General features: G+C 42.9%; 1 protein-coding gene across 2 annotated transcripts in view; it reads left to right on the plus strand.

Annotated features, from left to right (window-relative positions):
* TMEM181 (transmembrane protein 181) overlaps window positions 1–27753 on the plus strand; it is a 1372946-nt gene that overhangs the window by 1271858 nt on the left and 73335 nt on the right. For both annotated transcript variants that reach the window (XM_044061980.1, XM_044061981.1), the window contains exon 15: window positions 5242–5331. In XM_044061980.1, the coding sequence (XP_043917915.1) occupies window positions 5242–5331 (90 nt within the window). The remainder of the gene's footprint in view (window positions 1–5241; window positions 5332–27753) is intronic.

Consider the following 27753-nt stretch of genomic DNA (forward strand, 5'->3'; position numbering starts at 1 on the left):
GGGGGTTCCCTTCTCCTGGGAGGTCCTTCTGAATCCGCTTCAGATGAACCTCCAAGAAAAAAATTGTGCAAGAGGAAGCACATTGACTCCCAGGATGAGTCTATCACATCAGATACTGACCTCGATGATGCGGAGGGGTCCCCAAAATCGTCCTCGGATGACGTCTCATTCTCAGATATCCTCGAGATCCTGAGACAGAGAGGCGATTGGCAGTCCAAAACCCCTTCCGCAGAGGAGTCAGTCTTCCTCAAGGCTTTTGGGGCCCAGCCCTCCGCCTCCTGGGTGTCTCCACCCTTCAATGAATTACTAGATTTAGTTTCTCGAAGGGTGTGGGAACACCCTGACACTGTGGAACCGGTGCCTGCCAGGCCTAACAAGTTCCTCTCAGCCCCTCCTCAAAAGGAATTTTTGACTAAAGGAGTTGCAGTAGATGCGATGGTGGTGGCATCTGCCACTCAGCAGGACGTGGCAGAGGCTTCAACGTCTATTCACCCTCCTAATAAGGATTCCAGGAGCATGGATAGGTACAGGAAGCGTACCCTTTCTTCAACGGCCTTTACCCTGCGGTCGCTGAGATATCTTTGTCATTTTACCAGGCTCCAAAGGGACCTCCTCAAAGAGTTAGGTGAGTCTCTTACGGGTAATCTTCCTGAGGCATTAGCCCAAACTGTTGGCGCCCAAATGACTACCCTATCTTTGATAGTCAACTCGTCCATGAGGCTCATATCATATGTGGCCGAAGGGGTGAGTAGAGCAGCGGGAACAGGCGTGGCTCTTAGAAGACACACCTGGTTACGCTTGTGTCCCTGTACGGAGGCCTTTAAGTCTTCCTTCGCCGACGCCCCCTTTGATGGGTCCTCCCTGTTTGGACCCAAGGTGAAGGACACACTGACTCGGTGCGAGCAGGAGGGCAAGACCTTGACTGCCGTGGGGGCCTGTTTTTCCGCTCCCTCTAGACCTTACCCCAAGGCCCAGAGAGGAGGGAAAATGTGGTTCAGGAAATCTCAAAGGTCTTTCCCTACTCCACCGAGTGATCCCCCCTCTAGAGGCAGGGGGGGGAATTCAGGAAGACGCCGCCCCAGAGGCGGCAGAGGCCCCCATAACTCTGGAGACCACGATTCCTTTCATGGTCCATCGTACGCTCACCATCCCTGAGACGTGGCCCGACTGCGCATCTCCGGAGCCAGTCGGGGGTCGATTTGCGGAACACCCGCAGGCTTGGGAATCTGTCACCAAGGATCAGTGGGTGTTCCGGACCATAACCGGAGGCTATCTCATCCCTTTCATCAAGAACCCCCTTCTTCCTATCAGGAAAATCCCGGATGTGCCACACAGTCAGTGGGATCAAGCAGCGGTCGAGGTTTCAAAGCTGCTAAGAAAAGGAGTCATCCAGCCTGTCCCCGCCGATCAGATCAGATCAGGAACTTACTCAAGACTATTTTTGGTGCCAAAAAAGACAGGGGACTTAAGGCCCATTTTGGACCTCAGATCATTGAATCGCTTTGTAAAAAAATCCAAATTCCGAATGATCACCCTTCAGTCCATTCTCCCGTTATTGGAGAAGGATGTCTGGATGTGCTCCTTAGATCTCAAGGACGCTTACTATCACATTCTGATAAGTCAAGAGTCCAGGAGTCATTTACGCTTCCGCCTGGGAGCCAGTCATTTCCAGTTCCAAGCACTGCCCTTTGGTCTCACCACAGCCCCCAGGGTGTTCACCAAGTGTCTGGCAGTAGTGACAGCTCACTTGAGAAGTCTAGGATTCCAAGTGTTTCCCTATCTAGACGACTGGCTCCTTACTGCCACCTCCAAGCATCTATTAGTTTGGGCGCTTATGACCACAGTCAGTTTGGGTCATTGACTAGGAATCACGTTCAGTTGGGGAAAATCTGTCCTGCAGCCATCTCAGCGTATTACCTTTATAGGCGCAGAGTTAGACACAAGAAGAATGCGGGCATTCTTGCCGGTAGAAAGGATTCAGGTCCTGCAGTCTCAGGTCCAAACCTTGTTACCCAGATCACGAGTTCAGGCCAGACTGATTCTGCAGTTATTGGGCACGATGGCCTTGACTATTCTTCTAGTCCCCTTAGCCAGGCTGCACATGCAGGTGCTGCAATGGCTACTGTCGGTTCAATGGTCCTTTCAGGAACTCCCCTTGAACCATTTGGTCCAGATTACGGAAATTTGCCATCGGGACCTACGTTGGTGGCTGCTTCGGTCCAACCTGGACCAGGGGCGACCCTTTGTTCTTCAGCCTCCCGTCGCCACGGTGACCATGGACGCCTCCCAGATAGGGTGGGGGGTCATTATCTGGACAGGTCTGTCCAAGGCACGTGGCAGGTTCACGAAACGCACTTACATATCAATATCCTGGAAATGAGAGCGGTGCTACTGGCGTTGCAAGCACTTCATCATGCTCTTCCCCGGGGTACTATTGCGATTCTATCCGACAACATGTCGGTAGTCTGGTACATAAACAAGCAAGGCGGAACCAGGTCCTACCCTCTTTGCCGAGAGGCCATGAGAGTGTGGCATTGGGTGATTGCTACCCAGCGTTTCCTAGTGGCAATGCACATTCTGGGGAAATCCAATGTGATTGCAGACAGGCTGAGCAGGACTTTCCTGTTGCCCCACGAGTGGTCCCTCAACGACAGAGTGGCTGCAAACATCTTCGCCAAGTGGGGCCTCCCTTGTTGCGACTTGTTCGCCAGCCCTCACAATGCGAAATGCAGGGAGTTCTTCACTCTGACTCCCTCTCAGGGGCAGATTCCCAGGGACGCCCTAGCTCACAGTTGGCCCCCCGGTCTACTTTACGCCTTCCCTCCGGTTCCCCTTCTCCCGAAGGTGATACAGAAGGCGATTTATCTAGGAAGCGACATGATTTTGATCGCTCCACACTGGCCTTATCAGGTTTGGTTCCCCTTCCTTCTGAGGTATGCGGTGGAAGGCCCATGGTTTCTGGACCTGGTGCCCAACCTGTTAACTCATCAGTTGGGACAGTCTCACCCATCCCTCAGGTCCTTGAGGTTGGCAGCTTGGTTACTCCACTTCCAACCTTAGTCAGAGATAGCTCTCTTTCTCCAGACGTCATCCACGTTTTGTCCTCTTCTCACAAACCTTCCACTATTAAACTGTATTCCAGCAAATGGAAGAGGTTTGCTCTTTGGGCCCAGCAACGAGGTATAGATCCTCTTACCGCCCCAGTACCTCAGGTTTTAAAATTCCTGGCTTCTTTGTTTTATTTGGGCTCTTCAGTTTCCACAATTAAAGTCCAACTGGCTGCTATCTCTAATTTTCATGTCTCCTTTGAGCCTTCCTTAATGGCAAACAGGCTTTGCAAATCTTTCCTTAAAGGAGCGTGGCTCCTTCGGCCCCAATAGCCCATCCTGTGCCCCCTTGGGACCTGAATATGGTTCTAGCTTCTTTAACTGCCCGCCCCTTTGAACCAGCAGCTACTTGTGATATAAAATTTCTATCTTGGAAAACCGCCTTTTTGGTGGCAATAACCTCTGCCAAGCGGGTCTCAGAGCTTCAGGCTCTCTGTTCTAATCCTCCTTATTTGACCTTTCACAAAGACAGAGTGTCCCTCAAGTTAAATCCTCTTTCTTGCCCAAGGTAGCATCCCCTTATGCATTCAACAATCCTTGGAGCTCCCTGTGTTTTTTCCCAAATTCTCCAATAGCGCAGAATATATTTTCCATCAGTTGGATGTTCACAGACAACTGCGTTTTTATTTAAGTAGGACCAATCAGACACGAAAGTCAGATCAGCTGTTTGTGTCCTTTGCGGAAAATAGGTTGGGTCAACCGGTGGCTAAAACCACCATAGCCAAATGGATTAAAGATTGCATCTCCTTCATTTATTCATGGTCCGGCAAAGAGCTACCCTTCCCAGTCAGGGCTCATTCTACCAGGGCAATGGCTACTTCTGTAGCATTCCACTCCAAATTATCGATAGATGATATCTGTGCGGCCGCTACCTGGACTTCTCCGCACACCTTCATTTCTCATTACAAGATAGATGTGGCTTCTCAAAGTAGAGCTTCCTTTGGTTCCACAGTTCTCAGGAGTGTTTTCCAATGAGCCACCCGGGATTTAGGTGCTAGGGACGCTATCCCATCAGTTATGAATGTAGGCGAGATAGGATCCCATTACATCTTTTAGTTATGTACTTACCATAACTTTGGATGTATGGGATCCATCTCGCCTACATTCATACGTACCTGCCCTCCTTCCCCCTTCCCATTGGATTTAGAGGGAATGTTGCTACTTACTGAGTTTTTCTCTTGAAGTACTTTAATTTGTTACAGTTGCTGGTATGTCTCTGTGTCTGGATGTAGGTATGAAAGCGAACAAACAAGATCTGGGGAAGCAGGCATGGTGCATTCTGGGATAAGGGGTAGCCCAGCCAATTAGAGACTTCGTTCTAGTATATAGTGGCCGAGTCGGAGCCGATGGATCGGCTCCGAACCCATCAGTTATGAATGTAGGCGAGATGGATCCCATACATCCGAAGTTATGGTAAGTACATAACTAAAAGTTTTTTTATAACTATTAAGATTCTCAGGAAATTTAGAATTGTTTAAAGCTGGCTTCATAACTACGTCATCAGAAAAAAAAAGTCTCTTGACAATAGGAGATGTGAAACTGCACCGCTGATAGTTGTGAATGAGTTAAGCTGTTGTAGGAGTGCTCCTAACTTGTACTGCCGCATTAGAGTTTATCGTTACCATGAGAGTTGTCAGTGAAGCACTTCAGCTTCTGAAACTGTAAGCTAAGTGAAGATAATCCCAAAGCAGTAAAAGTTTTTTTTTCTTGTATAACATTTTCATGTCATATTCTCAGTTATTTACTTCTGTGTTTATTAGTGATTGCATTGGGTTTTACATTTTTACACTCCATTCAGCATTCTTCATAGTCATTACTACCCTACTTGAATTTATTGGTATTATTTCTTTGATTTTCATGTTTAAAGTCGTAGTTCTGTTATCTATCCATCCATTGTTTAGAAGCTTTTCCTTTATGTTGTTGGTTATTTCAATATATTTCAATATATATATATATATATATATATATATATATATATATATATATATATATATACACACACACACATATATATATTGTATTTCTTGTAAAAAAAGAAAATCAATAATTACTTTTATGTTCCCATGCTAATTAGTTGCATTTCTTCCCTGTTTAAAACATATCCTGCTATAATGTTTTTCTTAACTGTTCTTACCAGCTGAATTTTTGAGTTTCTATGGCCTGTTGAATTTCTACCTCTACACACTGGCCTTTGTGTACTCACCGTCAAAGAATGCTCTTTATGGTAAGTTGTAAAAGCTGCTCCAACTGTTCTTTTGGTCTTCTCTGATATAGTGCATTGCTTTTGCCCTCTTAATTATGACCTTTTATTTTCTTTTAAATTCTGCATACCCAACCATGTGCTACACTGAAATGTCACTGAGTTCTGTTAACTACATCTTGAAAGACTGCTGCATTTAGGTGTTCTGCATCTCATTTTCTACTCGTCATAAATGATTTTTAAATAAAATGAAAAGGAATTGTGATTGCTAGCAGTTCTGTGGTGGAAAAGGTTAAATCAAACAGGCATGAAGAATTTATAGAAATTTCCTCATTCACTGCATAAACACAGTAGAGTAATGTAGGCCCATGTTAGCTGGTTTCTGTCCTCAACATCAGTTCCAGAAGATGAGGGTGACTACCAGTTTATGTCCTTTCTTATCATTGTTGCAGTATTCTTTGGATATCCTGCTAAGGATAGCCTAATGTCCATCCAGTATACCAAAGTCTCCTATAGATTGCTAAGGGGTGTTCTGTGCCTGGCTTTACAAGGCATCTATAAACCCCACACTTATGGAATCTCCGTGATATTCATAAGTCAAACAGAACCAAAAATACAAGGTCTAAGGACCCCAATTTTGTCTGTGACTTGAACAAAAAATGCTTCCCATCCACGTGAAGCTGAGTTTCAACTATTACCCATGTGGTGGCCTCTCTTTACCTCAGGCCAATAATCAGGGAGGTTCAGTGCTCACCACTGACACTAGTGAAAGACTGTTACTAAAAACAGAAATGGGTTTACACAGTATTTTTCAGATGCAGCTCTGTGCATCAAGTACAGTTTCCCCCAAGAGCACACAGGAAACATGCCACAGACCTTGGACTGGAGCCTCTGTCTCCCCAGATCCCAAAGAAAACTCACTTTGGAGCACTGTGTCCTACTTCCAAGTAGCTGACACACACACACACACACACACACACACACACACACACACACACACACACACACACACACACACACTCCGGGGAAAGGCTGGCACAGATTTACTAGCTGTTCCCCTTCATCCCAGACTGTAAGGTAAATGTGCTGCCACCATACCTCTCAACCTGCAAACATCAAAAATCTGGACAAAGGCCCATGTAAAATAGGTACAAATCTGTATGGTAATTAACATAAAATTTGCATAAATAATTACTCCCACTCCAGTGGAATTGTGGGACACAGTCATTCAAACACAAATTGAATAACAGACAAAATATTAAACACAAAATATAAACAGAATATTGTTTTATTTAAACATTTGAACGTGTATCAAACTTTGAACTTGTATAAAACTAAAATACAATTGTTTTTTTATAAAATTAAAATTAACTGCATTGAATCAAGAAAGGTGTTGAAACCTGACAAACAACAGCAAACCCAATGTAGAAAATCAGAAAAAAAAGGGGGACTTGATGATGATTTAATTTCAGTCAAGCTTGCATTGCCGTAGTTAAACAACAGGTTCATAGTTACTAGATATCTCCTTCAAAGGAGGACATTGTCAGGACCGCAGCATGATCCGCAACCTTTAAAAGTACCACACAGTATAGATGTATCAGCAATCCATCTACATACTGTGGAAGTGGAACCCAGTTCAACCCACAACCTTCTGCATCAAAAGCAAGTATACTACCAGTTATGCTATTAACAATGTAAACAGATTTGGCATAAGCACCACTAAATTTCTCTTCCCCTGAAGCTCTCAGCTCTTTGTAAAATCCACTCGACACTCAACTATCACTCTCAACTTTGCAGCACAAGAAATCTGGAAAAAGCCAAATTTATTGTAGAGGACAAAAGCCTAATAACCAGGGACACATTTTTAAACAATGCTTGCAAAATCTTGGAAAGTTTCTAGAATAAAATGTTTTGTGTTACCAAATTATCATGCATTACCTGAAAGATAAGAAGACTCGAACTTAAATGGCCATCATGATTTAGTGAATTCAGTTCTCACTAATCTGCTAGAAAAACACAAATTTTAAGAGGAACAGACCAAAAGTATGAGCCAAAGATTTCAAACATGAACATAAGTGGTGGTATGGGCAGGGAATTTAAGCTTTTGCTCCCTGTACCAAAGGTACAGGGTATGCGCCTGAGTAAGACTAACCACCAGGTATACTTACCTGGGGCATTTACACACATACACACATGCACACCTGTTCTAATACAGCAGCTATGGACTTGACTTGCAGCAGATACTGTCCTGAATAAAATACAGCAACTACGGACTTGCCTTGCAGCAGATAAAACGGACTTGCCTTCTGTTTTAAGTAAAATACAGCTCAATTACGGACTTAAATACAGAAAGTACATTCTGTTCTAAACAAAATACAGCAACTACCTTCTGTTCTAAGTAAAATACAACTACAGACTTGCCTTGCAGCAGATAAAACGGACTTGGGAACAATATATGCAGAGCAGGAACAATGTTTAAGAGGCATGATTTGAATGAGCCATATAATGCTTAACTAACAATGACTGGAAGGTTTATAAGTAATGTATAATGTTTGCAACTACAGTTGTTTCAAGGGTGTCTGTGATGTAAACTGTTTGCAAATAAAGTGGTATCATTTTGTATGTTTTTCATTTATATAAATGTAAGATTGTCTTTGTCATTTGTGACAGTTTAATAAAGATGTTTGGAAAAAAAAAACACCCCTTCCAAAAGCCATGTCACAAAGTTAACCTGTTGAAGTAAAATGTGCATTAAGCCTAGAAAAGTATACGGATAAATGTAACATTATATAAGCTAGTTATGTCAAATGAACTCAAAAAGTCCATTACAAATTTACAGACTGCCAACTCCCCAAAAATAGTACTTTTTAACTAACAAAGCAACTAAACATGAGTTGTCTGTATAACAATTACTACCCCTTTAACTTAAAAATAAGTTACTTGTTACTCTTGTAAAAAAATGTTTAACAATTATAATGAGAGTTTTTTCCCTGTGATTGTATTATGGCATTACTGAAAAAAAAGCCATCTACAATAAATATCACACAAACTACTGTTCAGAAAAGACAAAGAATAATGATATGGCTTGCGGAGTCTTCCTATCCATACTGCTCACAAAACAATACCTGAGAATACAGATGGACAGATAACATTGAAATAACAGGATGCAGCTGAATTAAGATGTGCTTTCTTGTAAAGTACAGACTAGATGAACTGTCTCCATGTCCATGCTACTCATTCAATTTAATGTAGGACAGAAAAATTCAGACCTGACAACTCATATCCAATTATATACATCATTTACTTACAAGTTATATAATTTGTTCGTTGACTGAGGTAGTATTCCGAATAAATTTCAGACACAGCTTGGGGGGGGGGGGGGGGCACACTACAAAGATGACTGAAATTTAAAAATGTTAAAAGTGAACTTAACTATTACTTCAACATATATAAAATGTGTGGGTATGCTGCAATATATATGGTCAGTGAACTTACAAATCAATACAGCGGTGATATGGGATGTTTACAGTCAGTTATATTGAAGCAACTGAGAAGCGACAAGAGCAGTCGTGAAAGCACTAACGTTATCCTATTTTTATTTTTTTGCTAATAAACGTGGTGGTTGTGTAAGTTTGGTGTAGCTTTCTTTTTTCACTTGCAACTGGGAAAATGACTTACTAGACTGTAACAAATGGTAATGTAGAAAACGTAAAAGTGAAAACACTGTGTTTGTGTGTAAACTGGCATGAGGAAAGTTTACAGCAACTGTAATTTAGGATTAACGAGCTGATCCTCAGCAAAAGTTCATTGTGTTTGATTGTACCTCACATTACAATCTAGTAAACAAACATGTGGTTCCCACAATACACTTGTACTATGTTTGGTCTCTGCATTACAATGGCATGTATTCCATCTATTTACATTTTTTAAGAAGCCGTATCACACGTAAATGAGAAGACATAAACAGGAGTCAGTGTCACCAAACTAGTCACATAACATAAAACTGTCAAGTATCTTGGATTTTTATTTTTTTTACCAGTTTCTAAAGGGTTGCAGAATACCAAGGTACAGAGTATGACCTTTGACCCATGTTCTCATTGGTGGGGACACTTGTGTGGAAGCTTGAAGCAAGAGGCACCTGGGATATACCACAAGCATGGTAAAGTATGCAAGAAGAAATAGGAGGACCTGCACAAGTACAAACAAACAGGTAAAGTCCAAACTGGGACTTGCAGCAGATTTAATACACAGTTCTGTTCAGGTTCAGCACACACACAGTTCTGTTCAGAAAACTAGCAGCTCTAGTTCAGTTCGGACTTATACTGATAAAATACAGCAAATTACAAAACTATGGAAGCAAAAAATATACACACAGTTTTGAGATCTGTTCTACAGTGCTGCATTTATCAGATGCTGGCCAAAATGGCAAAAGCTATTCTAAGCAGCGTTAGACATATCAGATAATTCCTTTCTCTTACCTGGTGGAGGCTGAGCCCATTTCTATCCTGACCTGCGGATGGGCTGACTCTGTAAAACTTATGTACAGCTGCCATTGCTGTTCAATATTTCCCTCAGATGCTGGCAGAAAGGTCAAAAGCTATGCTAAGCAGCATTATGGACATATCAGATATTTTTTTCTTTTACCTGGTGGAGGCTGAGCCCATTTCTATCTTGACCTGCAGATGGGCTGACTGTAAAACTTGCTGTTCACGATTTCCCTCCAAAATAGTTCAAACTAAATCTGATCAAGACGAGTCCAACAGTATGTAGCTGATGTGTGACTTCAGCCATAAATTTAAAATGGCAATACAAAAAATATTCAAAAAAAAAAATCGGGAATTAAAGGGTCCACTCGGAAATTCATGGCACCCCATTATTTTGCCCTCAAAATCGGTAAATGCCAAGGACTCCGGCATGGTTAAGAGGTATGGCTGCCACCAGTCATCTGCTCTCTAAGGCTGTTACAAGGGTATCCAGTTATACTGAGTAAAATCAATCCTAATATAAATAGTAGAGTGTAACCAAAGCAACAAGGCTTTTTGAAGTGACCACGGCATCACCAAAATAAGCACAAGTACTCTCAAGATGTTAAAAGTATACTCTAAAAGACCCGCCATGATGAAAGGTATAAAATATTTAATAATAAATAATAAAAAAGAAAACATGAGAATACTAAATATCTAAGTACAGTAAACGCAAGATGAGAGTTCCAGTCACAGGAGAAGTAAAAATAACACAGTTGGATAGATTCAAACACATGCAGAAAAACAACTGACTGTCTAAAGAATAAGTATTCCTAGTTAACTAAATACAGTAAGGCAAAATTAGATGCCGAGATGATTACTTCCACATTGCAAGGTGATGAGCTTCCAACTAACTGAACTAAACTCAAATAACTGACCATGATATCTGACATAGATCTTTTATATCAGGTTCAAAAGAAAAGAAAAGAAAACAAACTGCTGTGAGAGTTCCATCCTGTCAGTGCTGGTTATAGAATGACATCACATTTGGTCACCTGACTCTGGTACAATACACATTCAGAGCTTTGAAAATCATAGAACAATTTCAAAAACATCTACTCTTCCTTTTCAGGATTCTTTGTTTAAACATATACATTTAATCAGTTATAATAAGAATGTTGATGCATTTTTAACACAAGCATCTGTACAAGTCAGTATGATAATCAAATGACACAAAATTATTACAAAACTCCAGCTAACTATGCTGACATATTTTAAACATACACTGCCTTATTCTCCCTGGCATAGATGGCAATACCTGACATCATCACAACCAAGTTTATGAACCAACTAAATCAGTGAATGGGGAAATTTACACTTGGCCTGGCACCCATGTCCCTAATGGACAGAGGTACCTTATAAGTGTTTGGCCCTCAGTGTCCTATTTGGATACAGAACATCATTATTCTTTTGAGAAAATGTGGATAAGCTTAGAAAGCCCCCACCCCCAGGTCATTAGCCTTGTAACACTCTATGATTCTATGAAAGCCTTTACATCTTCCAGGCATTGTACATCTGGTACATGTCCTACATGCAAGGCATAAAGTATATATGTGACATACAGATGCCTAATCCTCAGAACTTCTTTGTCGCCAGTCCAAATGCTGCCTCTGAATTCAGCCTGTATGCCATTCACCGAGCTTGTTCATCTACTGAGCCCTCTAAAGATAAGTGCCTCTTTGGGTTTCTTTCCTTTCTTTTTTCCTCCTTGTAGTTTGTTTTTATGTTACCCGGGAAGGGAAAATGTGAGTATAGGAAACAGATTCCCCATAAAGATAGACACAAGAAGTGCCTTTTTTGTTTGGGTGCTGCTCAACGACCATATTCAGTGTGATATAGTTCATAAGTTCATAGGATGGTACTAGGCTATCGGCCCTAGGGCCTATAGAAGCCTAGCCATAACAATTCCATGGCTATTTCTTCCCACACTATTTACTTCCCTGGACCCCTGTCTAGTAGGGCAACTGACGTGATCCCTAGGGTGACGTTTGTACCTGAGACACTCCACAGCCATTTGTCATCCCTTTCTAGTATTTGGAAAACCAGCATCAGACGTTATTGACCCTTGGTACCATGGCCGAATCCACCCACCCTGGTGTTCAGCCACCACTTAAGAAAGAAGTTAAAAAACATGTACTGAACCTGCTGCTGTCTAGACTCCACTGAGTGTCTCCCTCTGGTTGGATGAAGAACCCATGGACTTGGCCACTGCTGACACCACTTCTCTCTTCCTCAACCCAGTTGGAGAGCAGCAAGGAGCTGCCTACTCACACGTCCACTGAGGCTATGCAAATGTTTGGTACAGATGTAGAGGGGAGTCACAGCTGTTTATATCTGAAGAGCCTAGGGGGATTCCCCAAATTTTAGTTAGGGAAGAGGTGCCTGGTACCCTGTTTGAATCTAGGCAGGTGGTCTGAACCTTCTAAATTTGTCACGGTAGATGTTTATTTATAAAAGAAACAGAAAACCAAATGTGGCTGCTTTGGCTAGCTATCCCCATAGAGTGTCAGGACTTTACAACTTGACTCAGGGACTGTTTAATGGCCCTGAAACCCCCAGAGGGATTATCTGTTCCCATTGCTTCTGCTTCGTGGTCATCCAACCCATCTAAGAGACCTAGGGATTCTGATTCTTTTGATGAAGTGTTGGACTGTGGTGAAGAATCCTTAGCATAGTCCTCTCAAATACTAGTGAGAGGGTAATATATACCTTGCATTTACATATAACTCTCAAATATTACTTGGATATGGCAAAACGCAAAAAATCTGAGCAACTTTTTGTTTCCTTTCATGCAAGGAAATTGGGCATAGCATGTCTAAGTAAACTATCTCCTCCTAGATTTCTAAGGCCATTGCGTTTTGTTGTTATTTTCATGACAAGCAGCTTTCCTTTAATGTTCGTGTTCACTCTACCAGGGCAGTATCCTCTTCTGCTGCTTTTTTCAAGGGTCTGGATACTAGATCCATCTTAGAAGCTGCTGCTTGGTTTTCTGTTCACACTTTTGCCAAACATTGTAAGTTGGATGTTATTTCCAGGGCCAGGCAGGATTTTCCAGAGCTGTCCTTTATGAATCTGTGGAGGGCTTTTCTTTGCCTTCCTCCTCCCATACTTTCCAGTAGATTTTGTACTCTTCCAAGAATAAAGAATACTGCAGCAGTGATAAAGGACATAGTACAGTTGGGTAAGATCTTACAATAACAGTAGAGTCCTACTTTTCACTGATGGAGTATACCGTCCCTCCTTCCTGCCTTCTATTACCTTCTCTTGCCCAACTGATGGCTGAGGGACTTCTGTTCCATCCTTATCTATTTCTTATTCCCTTCCTGGATGGGCATGTTATTTTTTCTGTGGGGTTGCTCTGGTTCTCCTGGGCCACTTCAGTTCTGAGGATTAGGCAACTGTATGTATCATACATACCTTACGCCTTGTATGTAGGACATACATCTGACGTACGACACCTGGGAGAAGTAAAGGCTTTAATATACGGGCCAGACATTAGGCTATGCTCAGGAAGATATCCTGAGAGTAAGCAATACTGCAACAGTGAGGAGTACATCTACTGTTACAATAGATCTTGTACAACTCTACTTCATTAACAAGGTTGACTAAATTTTAGCAGTCATTTGAACCAAATTTTATACTGCCATACTCTGCAAAGAAATATGCAAAAGAATTGCAAACATATGTACTTATTTTATATATTTATTTCAGTTGTTGCTGGTCCAGTCACCCTTTTCAGCCACAACCCAAGCCAGGCAGGCAGTAGCAATGTAATAAGGTGCAAACCACATGATTACAATAGTACAGAAAAGCCTTGTGTTGCAAAAAAAGCAAAGCACACATATCACAGATGGCAAAACACATTGCGACTGTGTTCATTAATTAGATTGTAACAAGTTACATAGAATCAAACATGTAAAAACGTTTAATGTGATTATAGACACTTGATTAAACAGTTTTACAGTACAACAAGGGGAGCATATGGCAAAAAGTTAAAAAAACTGTGACATCGAAAAAGGACGGGATAAATACTTCTGGGTCATATGATATCAGAGTAACAAAGGGTTCGATAAGTACCTTTTCAGATATTGTTAGTCTGTTTTAATGAAGCAAGTACATTTACTTTCATCATGTAAATGTGAATGGAGGGATTTTTTGAAGGAAGAATGTTTGTCAGATTGTTTAATGGTATCTGGTAGAGAGTTCCAGCAAGATTGGAAATCTTTTATAGCAGGCAAGAGTAAAGGCAGGGCAAGAAAGTAGCAGAGAGTTGGAATCATGCAGGAAGTAGTTGAGGTTTCAGTACACAATTTATTGAAAAGTGGCAGACAAAATCTTTGAAGGTGAATGCATTAAGGTGAAAAGTGGATTTCTCATTGGCAGCCATTTGCTTTTGCTCAGGGTAAGGCAGTGGTGGTCAGATTTACTGGAGAGGTGAATGAATTGGAGAATTTGATTCTTGGCATGTTGGAGGAGGGTGGAATTATGTGAAGAGCTGAGCGCAGTGATGGGCAGACAGTATTCGAGTCTTGGTAGTATGACATTAATGGCTGTAATTCATTAGGCTTCATCAGTGAGAAGATAAGAGGTGTTGTGAGTTGGGATAATGCATTTGGGAGTTTGGATTTCACCATGTTTATGGTGCGAGAGTTACTGGTCAAGTAGAAGACCTAGGTATTGTTTTTCTATATGAGGAAGTGGGGGTCCTACTGGATTGGAAATAACTATATCGGGAAAATGCTTTAGTTTTTGATGTGTGTCAAAATCATCGCAGGGCTTTTCTTAGTATTAGCATATTGTTTTTGTGAAGCCATTAGTTATAGTCAGTCTGAAGATCACTTGTAAGGAAGTTTCTCCCTTCAAGGAGAACAATCAGTGCAGAGGAGATGGTGTGAGGGAAGTTGAAAGGAGGGTCATTTGAGGGAAGTTGAAAGGAAGGTCATTTTGGAAGAGTGAAAAGAAAGGTAGGCCTAGAACACAGCCTTATGGGATGCCTTTGTGAGAAGAACCTGAGACATAAGTTTTGGGTCCTATGATTGTGAAAGTACAATTGATAAGGTATTTTCTGAGCTTCACAGTGTTGTTGGAGAAGCCAAACTCACATAGCTTATGAAGCTGATGGGAGTGATCACCACTACTAAACGTTTTATTAAGGTCAAGAAAAAGTGCCCCAGTAATTTTACTTTGTTTGAAATTAGAGTAGATGTGGTCATGAGGGAAAGAATGGCTGTAGTCAGGGCCGGCCTTAGCTGATATGGTGCCCCAGGCAAAGAAGTGCTCTGGTGCCCCTTAAGCCCCACCCACACAATACTCATGAAACAACACTATGAGCCACGCCCAAAGGTAGGCCAATACCCAAGAAATTCAATCCAGTCATTTCCTTCAATTATTTAAATGTACAGAAGAAAAGATATTTTGTAATGTAGTTTAAACTGCAAGTGAAGATGGAAATTTCTTTTAGTAAGGCTGCTTTATCTGCTGCTCCTTCTCACACACTTTACTATAAAAGTCATGTCCTCAGAAAATAGAAACCCATGTGCCGTGTTCCAAAGGGTTGCTTAATTTAATCTAAACATAGGCGAGCCTTACAGCTCAGTGAAAGTAGAATTGTAACCTGTCTCCTCCCTGGGTACAGTAGCTTAAGCTAGAATATCACACGCAGAAAGCCATTTGCTTAACAAACAGTACAGTCTCACAGTTAAAACAGACTTAGCATGAACAGTAAACTTCTTTGCCACTGAAACGACATGAAAACCCACATTTATAGAAATGCATCTGACCAGTGGAGGATTAAGTTTACTTTTGGAATGTTTTTAAAATAGACTCCTTGCACACATTTTTAGGGCCATGCATACATTTATTTGTTCTTTGATTCACCTTCCTGATTGCATTAAATTACATTCCTTATATAATATAGAACCACTTTGTAGAATGCGTTTTAAATTTGTAGTTTTAAACATTCTTTTAATAAGCAATGAAACAAAATGTATAAACCAATAATGACAAACTACACATTTCAGAAAATTTCAACCATAAATGGCCACTCGGACTTCTGTCATAACAATCTACTAATATGACTCACTACACACAATCTCTGCAGAAGAGAAATCATCTGAACAATTCCACATTAAAGAGCTCTATAATTAATGAAGATGTTGCCTCTGGCAAACAACTTTGCATCTTAATGTTTCATCTACAAATTCAGTGCCTGTTGTTCTTGAGGAATTAATTGCCTGTATTACCATTAATATTGCAATAGGAAATGGCTAAAACTGACAACACATTCATAGTTACTAGGCATCTCATACAAAGGAGGACATACTCAGGAGTGTAGAACCCCTATTCCCCCTTAAAATGCACCAAATAATCAGCAATCAAATGGGCACTACAAATTCAATACTCCATCTACATGGTGTGGGAGTAGAATCCATAGCCTCCTGCACCAAAGACAATTATGCTACTAACACTGCTTTCAAATTGTACAACACAGTGTGCCATTTGATAAGCAAAACAGTTTTATACTGAAAACAAACTTAGCATGAACAGCAGTAAACTTTCTTCCTTTGAAGCTCACAATGCCATGAAAATGAACTAAAACTCATAATCCCTTGAAAATGCACTGAGACCCTTAATACCCTGAAAATGCACTGAAAGTCAAACTAATTTCTGTCAGCAGTCTGGTAGTTGGTGTAGAGCAGTGGTTCACAAACCGTTATGGACCTAGGCCCCACTTTTGAAAACGGTGGTCCACAGACTCACAGAAGTCAGGTGCATGATGCACAACCATAGTTTGATCTGGGTGATCAGGTATAAAAGAGTTTGTGTGTGTGTCTGTTTCTGTGTATGCATGTGTGATTGTGAGCACATGCGTGTGTGTTTGTATCAGGATCAAAAGAGTTAGGTTATGTACCCTTTTCAGAGACAGGACCTTTGGCCAGCTTAAGTTGGGTAAGTTGGAGTTTTCTTTCAGGAGGAGAAGAAGGGAACTGCCAGAGACACAAAAATGGACAGACAGAATGAAAGGGCATGCAACCATTGCTGAAGTAAGTGCAGGTCAGACTGAAGTTAGGCTTGTTTAATACAAAGGGAGTTGGTCTGGAGATGTAGAAATAAGCTCAATATAAATATTCATTCTGACTAGAAAAATGTCAGTAGAGTCTGTCAACTGGATGTGCACTCTTTCAACTATTTCTGGGTTTTGGAAGTTAAGACATATCAACTACATCATTTTTGGAAATAACACAAGCACAGTCAAGTAAAAATTCAAATTAGGAAACAGGCAATGCAGAGCAACAAGAGATCTATAGAGAGTCTAGATTCCTTTACCAGCACATTACCAGAAAACATAGAACAGCAACAGATACCCCTTTTAATACACAATCACATATGCATGTAGATATATACAGAGAGAGAGAGATAGGCTGTGGCTCATAGTTATATATTACCCTTCATGAAAATAACTGGGATCATACCATAAATAATTTGAAAGGACCCACTCAGGTAGCACTCATAGAGTACATTTTCTGCTTCCCATCGGTAAATCCAAGTTGTGTTTGACTATGGGCAGTCATAGGGCCATACTTTGTTTTATGTGGATGGGGGGAGTCTGTTCCATGATGCCATTGGACTTGCTGATGTACAAAATATCCATCATTGGTCGGAAGATGCCTTGTATGCCAGACATAGGTCAGCTCTTAGCAGTCTCTAGGATACCGACATGCACACAGAGACAAACACGCACACGCGAGCGTATTAGTGTATAGATATATATCACTAGAGAAACAAATAGAAATTATATTATATAGCCAACTCCATTAGTAACTGTAACCCTGCAATCTCCAGATGGTTCCTTAAGGAACAAAAAGTATGTAGTAATCACTGGTCTCCCCTTTCTACTAACTACAAAGCTATCCATTCTGTCTGCAGTCACAGTGACTGACTGGACTCATATACATGCTGCCCCCCAAATATTGTCCATCAACATTCTTTCCATGCAAAGCCAACTGATCACTGTAACAAAATCTGCAAGAATGGATGTTTGTGTGATAAGAAATATAAAAGTGCAATTAAATTGTAGAGAAACAGCTTGGATACAGTTGTTACACTCCAAATCCTTCCCACAAGCAGCCCCTGCTTGACAATAGCAGTCCTGAAGAACTGCCATAAAACTGCTCTGAGAATAGCTAAACAATCTTCCATAGATCCATGTGAAAACTCCTATTGAGTCACTCCAAAATGTGCTGGCATGAAAGCAAATAATTATTAGAACATAAACTAGCAAACATTCCAGCCATGACAGGACCTAACTCTGAAACCCTCCCACAATTAAACTTGCCAAATCTACTGAAGGACTGTTTTGCCACATCTCATCAATACCACCCCATATTCACAAGCATTTCTACCTCCCTATACCCCCCCACACTTACCCAACTTAGCTACATTGTCCTTAAATTCACATTCAAAATATTCTCTACTAAAAGAAAGCTTTGACTCTGTGCCAAACTACAGAGTACTGAGGTTAGTATACTGTGCCTCTGTCTAACAGTGACACAGAAGTGATACCCGGAGTAAATCTATGAATTAAAAGTCCACCCCTTATTTCTTAAAATGGTCAGTATCCATATTCTCAAATCACTAACATTAAACAAAAAACTGTTCCTAATCATTGCCAATATTTAGAAAATGCTAAAATAACTCAGTCCATAAAACACGCCACCCCATCCAGCCAACTGACTTTAGGCCCATTTCCAACATGTTGCTTGTAGCAAAAATCTTTGAAAAATATATACCTACAACTTACTGATATCAATAAATATGTTGTATTCAGTAAATGACAGCATGGTTTCAGAAAATGTTTCAGTACGTTAACAATCCTTTATGAGATCACAGACACTACGCTGAATAGAATCACACACACACACACGCACACACTCTGTTTGTTCCACTTCTCTGACCTGCAGCTCATAATTAACCTTGCATCACACCTGGAAAGTGATCATTATATCTAAAGCACCTTCCTATTATTCTGATGCATTATTCAGTGGCTGGCCAACCTGAAGGAATAAAAGTGGAAGGGCACTTTCGCCTTTCCTTCTCCGTATGGTTTTGTTATTTTGTGATCTTCTCTGCGCCCTTTACTCGGAGACAGGGTGCCGAGAAGATCGCAAAATAACAAAAGTTGTTTTTGTTTCTTTCAGCTTTTTCCCGGTTAGGGGTCGCCACAGCGGAACTCCGGTCCGCTAATGATTGGTAGAAGATTTTTACGTGTGGAGTTGCCAGTCCTGATGCACAACCTTCAACGAAGGTAAGCCCCTTCACGCATGTCTTCACACAGAAGACGCTTTACTTGAGAATCGAATGGACAGCGTCTTGCTGTGAGTCAACAACGCTACTAAAATAAATAAGAAAATACTTAAAATTCCGCCCTTTACGAGGCCGGCTGTATGGCGCCCTAGGCGGTCGCCTAGTTCGCCTATGCCTAAGGCCGGCCGTGGCTGTAGTAGTATTTTAACTGGGTTAGAAGCTGAGTTGTTTGTTCATAGGTTCATACTAGGCTATCTGCCCTAGGGCATTTACAAGTGTAGCCAGAGTGTGTTTGGCTTTCGCCACCCATTTTAAATGAATTTTGCTATGCCCTTTTTTGAGGTTAGTATACTGTGCCTCTGTCTAACAGTGACATAGAAGTGATACCCGGAGTAAAGCTACGATCTCCCATCCACTCATCAAGATTCCTCTTGAAGAGAGTCAATGAGGGACTCTGCCTATCCTGGACTGGGATTTTATTCCAGAGTGAAGGGAGCCTCTGGGTTATGAATCTGTCCCTCCAGCATGTCCTATTTATTTCAGTGCTGAGGTTCAAGTCTCTCGAGCACGTCGCTCAATGGGATTTGGATTTTCTGAGGTGCAGCATGTCCATTAATTCCGGGTTGGACATGGCTTTATACGTCAGGCACAGATCGCCTCTGAGCAGGCGGTATGCCACTGAGTAGAGCTGGAGTTTCTTTAACCGGGCAGTATATGGCATCTGTTTGAGCCCTTTGATCCTTTTGGTGAGGTACTTTTGGGGTCTTTCCAGTTGCTGCAGGTGTCTGGTAAGGTACATCCCAAAAGGGGCATTGTACTCAATTATGGGCCTGATGAGGGATGAGTAAAGAGGCACGATGACCTCTCCTGATCTAGATGTGAATCCCTTCATGATTAGGTGGGCTATATAAAATGTTTTTCTAACCACTTTGGCCACGTGGTTGTCGAATGAGAGATTGCTATCAACTTGGGTCCCCAGGTCCCTAATTACTTCTTCCGTAGTTAATGGATTACCATCTATGTGGTAATTTGTGGGCACTTTGTTTTTGCCGAAGGGGATGACTATACACTTTTTGGCGTTTAGCTTGAGGCCATGGCTCTGGCAGCAGTTGTCTGTTTCTATGAGACCCTTTTGTAGGATGCTTGTGTCGGCTGGAGAGTTGATTATGGTGCCCAGTTTGCAGTCATCTGCGAACTTGGTCAGCCACAGTCCTTCCATGTTGGCCTGTACCTCCGAGAAATATATACCGAACAAGAGAGGTCCCAGGACTGAGCCTTGTGGGATGCCACTTGTAACTGGTTTGGAGTCTGACATGGCTCCAGCAATTCTAACCATGTGGGTTCTGTCCTTGAGCCAGTTTGCAACCCATCTAGTGACATAGGGGTTTATATTTAAACTGGTGAGCTTATCTATAATGCCCAAGTGGGGTATTGTATCAAAGGCTTTTGCGAGGTCCAGGTAGGCTGTGTGGACCACCTTCCCTCGTCAATGGCCTTGGTGACTGTTTCAAAGAAATCAACCAGGTTTAAGAGGCAGGATCTGCCCTTAACAAAGCCAAACTGGGTAGGATCCAGTGTCTGTAGGTCCCCAATATCTTTATTTATGAGGTCCATGATGATCCTTTCCATAGCTTTGCAGACCAAGCTAGTCAGGCTTATGGGGCGATAGTTTCCAGGATCCGTTGAGGCACCACCTTTGTGGAGAGGGACCACTGTTGCTGTACGCCACTCTTTGGGTACATATCCTGTAGTAAGACTGAGATTGAACAGTAGTTTTATGTTTGGGTTTAGTTCTTCTTGGAGTTCATGTAGGACACCGCCTGGGACACCGTCTGGTCCCATTGATGCTGTGTTTTTTGCTTTGGAAAGGGCGGCTCTTACCTGAGCATCTGAGATGTCAGGGGGCAGCACTCTGCTGGGATAGATATTTGCCCTTTTGGTGGGGAAGGGGGGGAGAAGATTGCGCTGAACCTGTCAGCTAGGATGTTGGCAGTGTCTGTGGGTTTGGTGTATTTTTTGTCATTTTGGACTAATTCTGAGCATATCTGGGAATTCCCACCCAGGTTCAAAACATAACTAAAGAAAGCCTTGTGATTATCCTTAGTGTCCTGTGCAGTTTTTCTCTCGAAGCTGGCCTTAGACGATTTTATAAGTGCCCGTAGTTTTTTGCTAATACTGATCAGAGATGCTTTCCCTTTTTGGGATTTTGCTCTGTCATGTAGTAGCTTCCTCCTTCTGTTGTATAGTTTGTTTATGGCTGGGGTCCACCAGACAGGACGCCTGCCTTTGGAGGATTGGGTCTTGGTTTTGTTTGGGATTGCATGATCCATGCATTCCTGAAGGTGTTCATAGAATGTGTTTATAAAGGATTCTGCAGTCTGGGCCATATTTTCCACAGGCCCGGGGGCTTTGAAGGATTCCACCTAGGTTTTGAGGAGTGTGAAATTTGCTTTAGAGAAGTTTTTCAATGTGGTTTTCTGGGCAGGGGCTGGGGTCGGGATGTGAATATCTAGTGAGATTAGTTTATGGTCTGATCTTACCAGTGAGGGATACACTTCTGGTCTGCAGCATAGAGTCCCCATGTTAGTGATGATCAGGTCCAGTATGTTTTCCCCTCTTGTGGGAGTGGTAACAAGTTGTTCTATAGCATTTGAGTTTATAAATTCTAGGAACCTTTGGGCTAGGGTGTTGGAGCTAGAGTAATGCTCCCAGTCTATGTTTGGGTAGTTGAAGTCGCCCAATATAATGGTGTTTGGAGAGACCTTCATATTTTCCAGTGTTCTCAGGAAGGCCGAGTGGGGATGTCCTTCAAGGATGCATCTGCAGTCCTTACATATGGGTTGTCCTGCCTCAGGCAGCCCTTCGGTCGGCCGGATTCCAAAGTCTGGGTCCGGCGTCGGCTGATGTCGCCCTTTTCCCGACGTCAGAGCGGCTGGGATATAAAAGCGTCAGCCGACGCCATCTTCCTCAGTCTTTCTTGCCGCACGGTGCCCGAAGCAGAAGCAGTTTGCAAGTGCCGGTCGGCCAGCTCCTGTAAATTCAGCTACCGAAGACTTCAAAAAGCTAAGTACCCCGTTGGGGACTCTTTCTTGCCTCAGCCGATGTCAGATCAAACGGTTAAAGTTAATAATTGTTTAACTTGTGGGAAACAAATACCTCATAAGGATTTCCACTCTTACTGCCTACCCTGCTTAGGCCCAGACCACGACGTCTCGGCCTGTGCAGCTTGTGCCTCCTTCAACAGACGCACTCTTAGGCGTCGGTCGGAGTTCGCAGAGGAATTTTTTGGGGATAGTTATTGTTACAAGATGCCGTCGGAGCTTCCGACTACGCATTTAACCAAGAAATGGAAGGACAAGGACCGACACACGCGGTCCGTGGTTTCGGCCGAAACCACGCCTAGGCCTACCACGAGTGTCTCGGTTTCTGCTGAAACAGAATCCTTGGTGCTTCCGTTCGACAAAACCGCTCAACCGACAACCTCGGCCCCGGAGGCCTCTTCTGAGTCGGTCATAGAATTCCCCTCTGAAACTGGTGCCCCGGAAACTACCGACACCATTTCTCTAGATAAAACTACTCCAGCACGTGGGGCAGCCAGGCCTCCTGCATCCATGTCCATTAAGGCATTTACCCATGCTAAAGCTGCTAAGCAGCCAAAATCTCTCCCTCCCAAGGCTATTCCTCAGGGATCCTCTACCGGTTCACAGATTTTAAGTTTAGCTGAGGACCTTATTACCTTAATTAGGGGCTCTCAGCCGCATCCGGACAGGGGCTCTCACCCTCCTCTAGACAAAAGGCCCAGGGTTGAGCACACAGATCCCCAGTCTTCTGATGAGGCCTCAGATGACTCTGCTCTGTCAGACTACCAGGAGGAGGCCTTTACGGCCTATGAGGATTCTGATGCAGAGGAATCTATTCCCTCGGCTTCCCCTCCTGAAGAGTTGTCCTTTGGGGAGACGCTTCACTCCATGAGAGAGCATTTCAAATGGCAGGGCCAGGAATTCTCTGATTCCAGGAAGAGGTTAAGGACTTTCTTGCATTTACCTCAGCATAGACCTTTGGCTATTCCTCCTGTTTTAAATGTCATTGATGATATGTACTCTGAGTCTAGTATCTCACCAGACTCCCTTCTTCCAGCTCCTATCAAACCCGACAGGTACTACAGGGTCCCGGACTCGCATCATTTCCTTTACAAGGGCCACTCTGCTGACCCAGAAACTATTTCCCAGGGTCCAAAAGGGGTTGCAACCTCCATTACTAAAAATCCACTTCCTTCTGAAAGGGAGTCCAGGGCTTTGGAGAGATGGGGTAAAAAGGTGTATACTTCTTCCACTCTTTCTATGAGGGCATTAAATTGTCAATTCCATATGATACAGTACCAAGAGTATTTGTTAGATGAATTGCATAAAAAACTATCTTCACTTGAACCCCTAGATCGCAAGGCACTTCAGGATCTGGTACATAACTCCCAGCAGGTTAGCAACCATTTCTTGCAGTGTGGTTATGATGCATTGGAAGCTTCATGTAGGTCAGCAATGACAGGGGCAGTCATACGTAGACATGCTTGGCTAAAAGAACAATCTCTACCAGATCATGTTAAGGCAAAGCTTCTAGATGCACCGTTGGAAAAGCAAAAGTTATTTGGCTCCACGGCTCAGGAGGTCTTAAAGAAATTTGAGGAAAAGGCTAAATCTGTACAAACAGTCAAAGATTTTCTCCAGGTCCAGCCACCAAGATTCAGCAGGAATTGGCCTTCTAAGAATTGGTCCTTTCCAGACACAGACAGATCACAAAGAGGCAGAAACAGGCGTGCCAGAGGTAGAGGGCAATCTAGAGGCTCCTACAGAGGACGTCAGTGGCAGCCACCTAACCAGAGAGGTGCTGCAGGGCCTACAACTACTACACAAGGATCATCTCAATGACTTGACTTTGACCCCGCCAACCAGGGCTCAATTGGAAGCACCTTTGGGCGGAAGGCTATCTTTATTCTCAAAAAATTGGCACAGTATTACAAAGGACAAATGGACACTGCAAATAACAGACAAAGGATACAGGTTCCATTTTCATACATTACCAAAAAGACAAGGCATGCCAAACCTGCCACCAAATCAAAGGGCAGAGGCTTTACAACAAATTTCAAAACTGCTATAAATGAAAGCAATAGAAAGAGTTCCTCTCACAGAACAAGGCCAAGGATTTTATTCCAGACTATTCCTTGTTCCAAGAAAAGAAAAGCAATGGAGGCCTATTCTGGACTTGTCCCCACTGAATACTTACCTTATTGTGCCAAAATTCAAAATGCTGACCTTACAGCAACCCCTTCCCATGCTGGACAAGGGGTCATGGCTGGTAACTCTAGACCTCAAGGAGGCATACCTGCATGTCCCTATCAGACAAAGTTGCAGAAGACACCTCAGATTTCTTGCAGGTTCAGAGCATTATCAATTCTCAGCATTGCCCTTTGGCTTATCTACTGTGCCCAGAGTATTCACGAAATGCCTGGCATCAGTAATTGCACATTGCAGACTTCAGGGGATGCAAATATACCCATATCTGGACGACTGCCTCATACAAGCGGACAGCCAGCAAACACTGGTAAAACACTTAAACTATGCCATCCGACTATTACAGGTCTTGGGATACACAGTCAACATTCAGAAATCAAGACTTGTTCCATCCCAACGAATAATTTTCCTGGGTGCAACACTGGATACAAACACCCAAATGGCTTTTCTCACAGAAGAAAAACAAGCACAACTACTGGATTATTTCAGAAATCTGACAACACAAACCCAGCTAACTGCAAGGCAAATCCTGCAGGCCTTGGGTTTCATGGCATCTTGCATTCTTCTGATTCCACAAGCAAGACTACATATGAGGAAACTACAATGGTACCTAAGGAGTCTATGGTCTCAGCACAGTCACAGCCTAGAAGCTCTGATCCCCCTCATTCCATGCCTTCAAAAGGAATTCCTGTGGTGGGCAAAAGCATGTCAGGCAAACACAGGCCTGCCTTTCAGCAAGCCACATCCCAGCCAAACCATTACAACGGACGCCTCAGATCTTGGATGGGGAGCACACATGGAGGGCAAGTGCATTCAAGGACAATGGACACAAAAAGAATTGCATCTGCACATCAACCAAAAGGAAATGCTGGCAGTGATATATTCCATCGAGGCCTTCAAGCACTTCCTGCACCAAGGTCACCTGTTAATAAGGACAGACAATACCAGAGGTACCCATTCTTACCCTCTTTGCAGGCTGGCGATGAATCTGTGGGAACTTTCTTTAAAACTCAATATAGAACTACAATCCCAGTACGTACCAGGAAAAGACAATGTACTGGCGGACAGCCTGAGCAGAAACATCATGGATCCACACGAATGGATGTTACACCCAGATATCTTTCTCCAGATAACACAGTCATGGGGAAGGCCGGACATAGATCTATTTGCCTCCCACCACAACCATCAACTGAGGAAATTCTGCACAAGGACATACCATCCTCAAGCATGGAAGGTGGACGCCCTCTCCTTCAGCTGGAAAACTCTAACAGTATATGCATTCCCACCGCTGCCACTGATGACCAAGGTCTTACTGAAGATCAGGACAGAGCAACCAAAAGTAATTCTGATAGCCCCGGATTGGCCAAGACAACACTGGTACCCACTGTTAAGGAGCATGTCACGCACGAAACCTTGGCCTCTACCACAATGGCCACTGCTGCTGACACAACACAATTACAAGACTGCACTCCAGCCTAAGAACCTTACAGCTGACAGCCTGGAAAATACCTTGACTCCTCGCCAGGACAAACTATCCAAGAGGGTACAGGATATCATCATGGAAGCCCGGCGTCCTTCCACAAGAAAAGCATATTCTGCAAAATGGAAAAGATTTCGTACCTGGAACACCACAAAGGGTCAAGATCCGACAGTCATGAGCATTCCACATATTCTGGAATATTTGGCTGAAATGCTCCATAATGGCCTTTCTTATTCCTCCATAAAACTTCATGCTTCAGCAATTTCAGCAGAGTACAACACTGATCCACATGTGTTCTCTCATCCTCTACCAAAGCAGTTTCTAAGAGGGATAAAAAACATCAACCCTCCAAGGAAACCACCAGTGCCTACATGGGACCTTAACTTCATGTTGAAAAAATTAACTCTTCCTCCATTTGAACCAGCAGCATCTTCAGAACTACAATTCCTATCTTGGAAGACTGCATTCCTTCTGGCCATATCCTCAGCAAGAAGAGCATCTGAGTTGCAGGCCCTCATGGCAGTACAGCCATTTCTCATTTTTCATCAGGACAGAGTCTCTTTGAGAACCAATCCTTCATTCATGCCAAAGGTGGTATCCAGGGTGTCACTAAACCAAGCTATTCACCTGCCGACCTTCTTCCCAAATCCACAAAATAAGGGAGAGAAACTTCTGCATACTCTGGACATCCACAGACAGTTGCGCTACTGCTTGGACAGAACTAAGGCTTGCAGAAAAACTGACCAACTCTTTGTAGCATATGCTGCTGGTGTACAAGGAAAAGCAATTTCCAAACAGACAATTTCAAAATGGATAGGAAATTGCATTCGGTTCTGTTACTCCTTTCATGGTAAAGCTGTGCCAACTAACATAAGGCCTCATTCCACCAGAGCAACAGCCACCTCCACAGCCTTCCTAAGAGGGGTGGCTACAAAGGACATTTTAGAAGCTGCTGCATGGAGCTCCGTGCATACATTTTCCAAGCATTACAACTTGCCCTTATATTCCAGATCCAAAGCAGGCTTTGCTAGTGCAGTCCTGCAGGGCATGTTAGCTACACCATCCTTTTCTTAGGTCCTACCTCCCCCAGCTGGGCTATGGTATTCTACCCATATGTAAGGACTGCAGATGCTTCCTTGAAGGACATAGTACAGTTTTGTACCTACCATAAATGTAGATGTCCGATAGGTATGCATCTGCAGTCAGGTTTCCCCCCCCTCCTACCCCTCTGTGGTGTACTATGAGTACTTATCCCTCTTCTTAGCTAGCTGGGGTTATCTTTTATGGTGTATTTGTTTTTTATAATTGTGCATGTTTGGAATTTTTTCAATTTCTCCAAATTTAGCCTTACTCAGAGGGCAACTGGCATCTGGGGCAAGAAAAACTGAGGAAGATGGTGACGGCTGACGCTTTTATATCCCAGCCACTCTGACGTCGGGAAAAGGGCGACATCAGCCGATGCCGGACCCAGACTTTGGAATCCGGCCGACCGAAGGGCTGCCTGAGGCAGGACAACCCATATGTAAGGACTGCAGATGCATACCTATCGGACATCTACATTTATGGTAGGTACAAAACTGTACTTTCCTGGGTTTGGGAGGGTGGTCTGTAGCAGGCTATAAACTGGAAGGCAGTTTTACCCACTGTTGGTTGCACATGGATAGTCTCTGATGCTTCGTGCTGTGCCACCAACCTGGAGGTGTGGGTATCTTTGACGAATATTGATACTCCCCCTCTTTTTGTGGTTTGGTCCAAGTTTTGGGGCCGAAAAACATGGTATGAGGTATAACCTGGTAGTGCTGGGGTGCTCTCTGGAGCCTTGAACCAGGTTTCTGTTACTGCACAGATATCAATG

Source organism: Protopterus annectens, chromosome 1.part0 (genome assembly GCF_019279795.1).
Source record: "Protopterus annectens isolate FY-2018-M chromosome 1.part0, PAN1.0, whole genome shotgun sequence".
Lineage (NCBI taxonomy): Eukaryota > Metazoa > Chordata > Ceratodontiformes > Protopteridae > Protopterus > Protopterus annectens.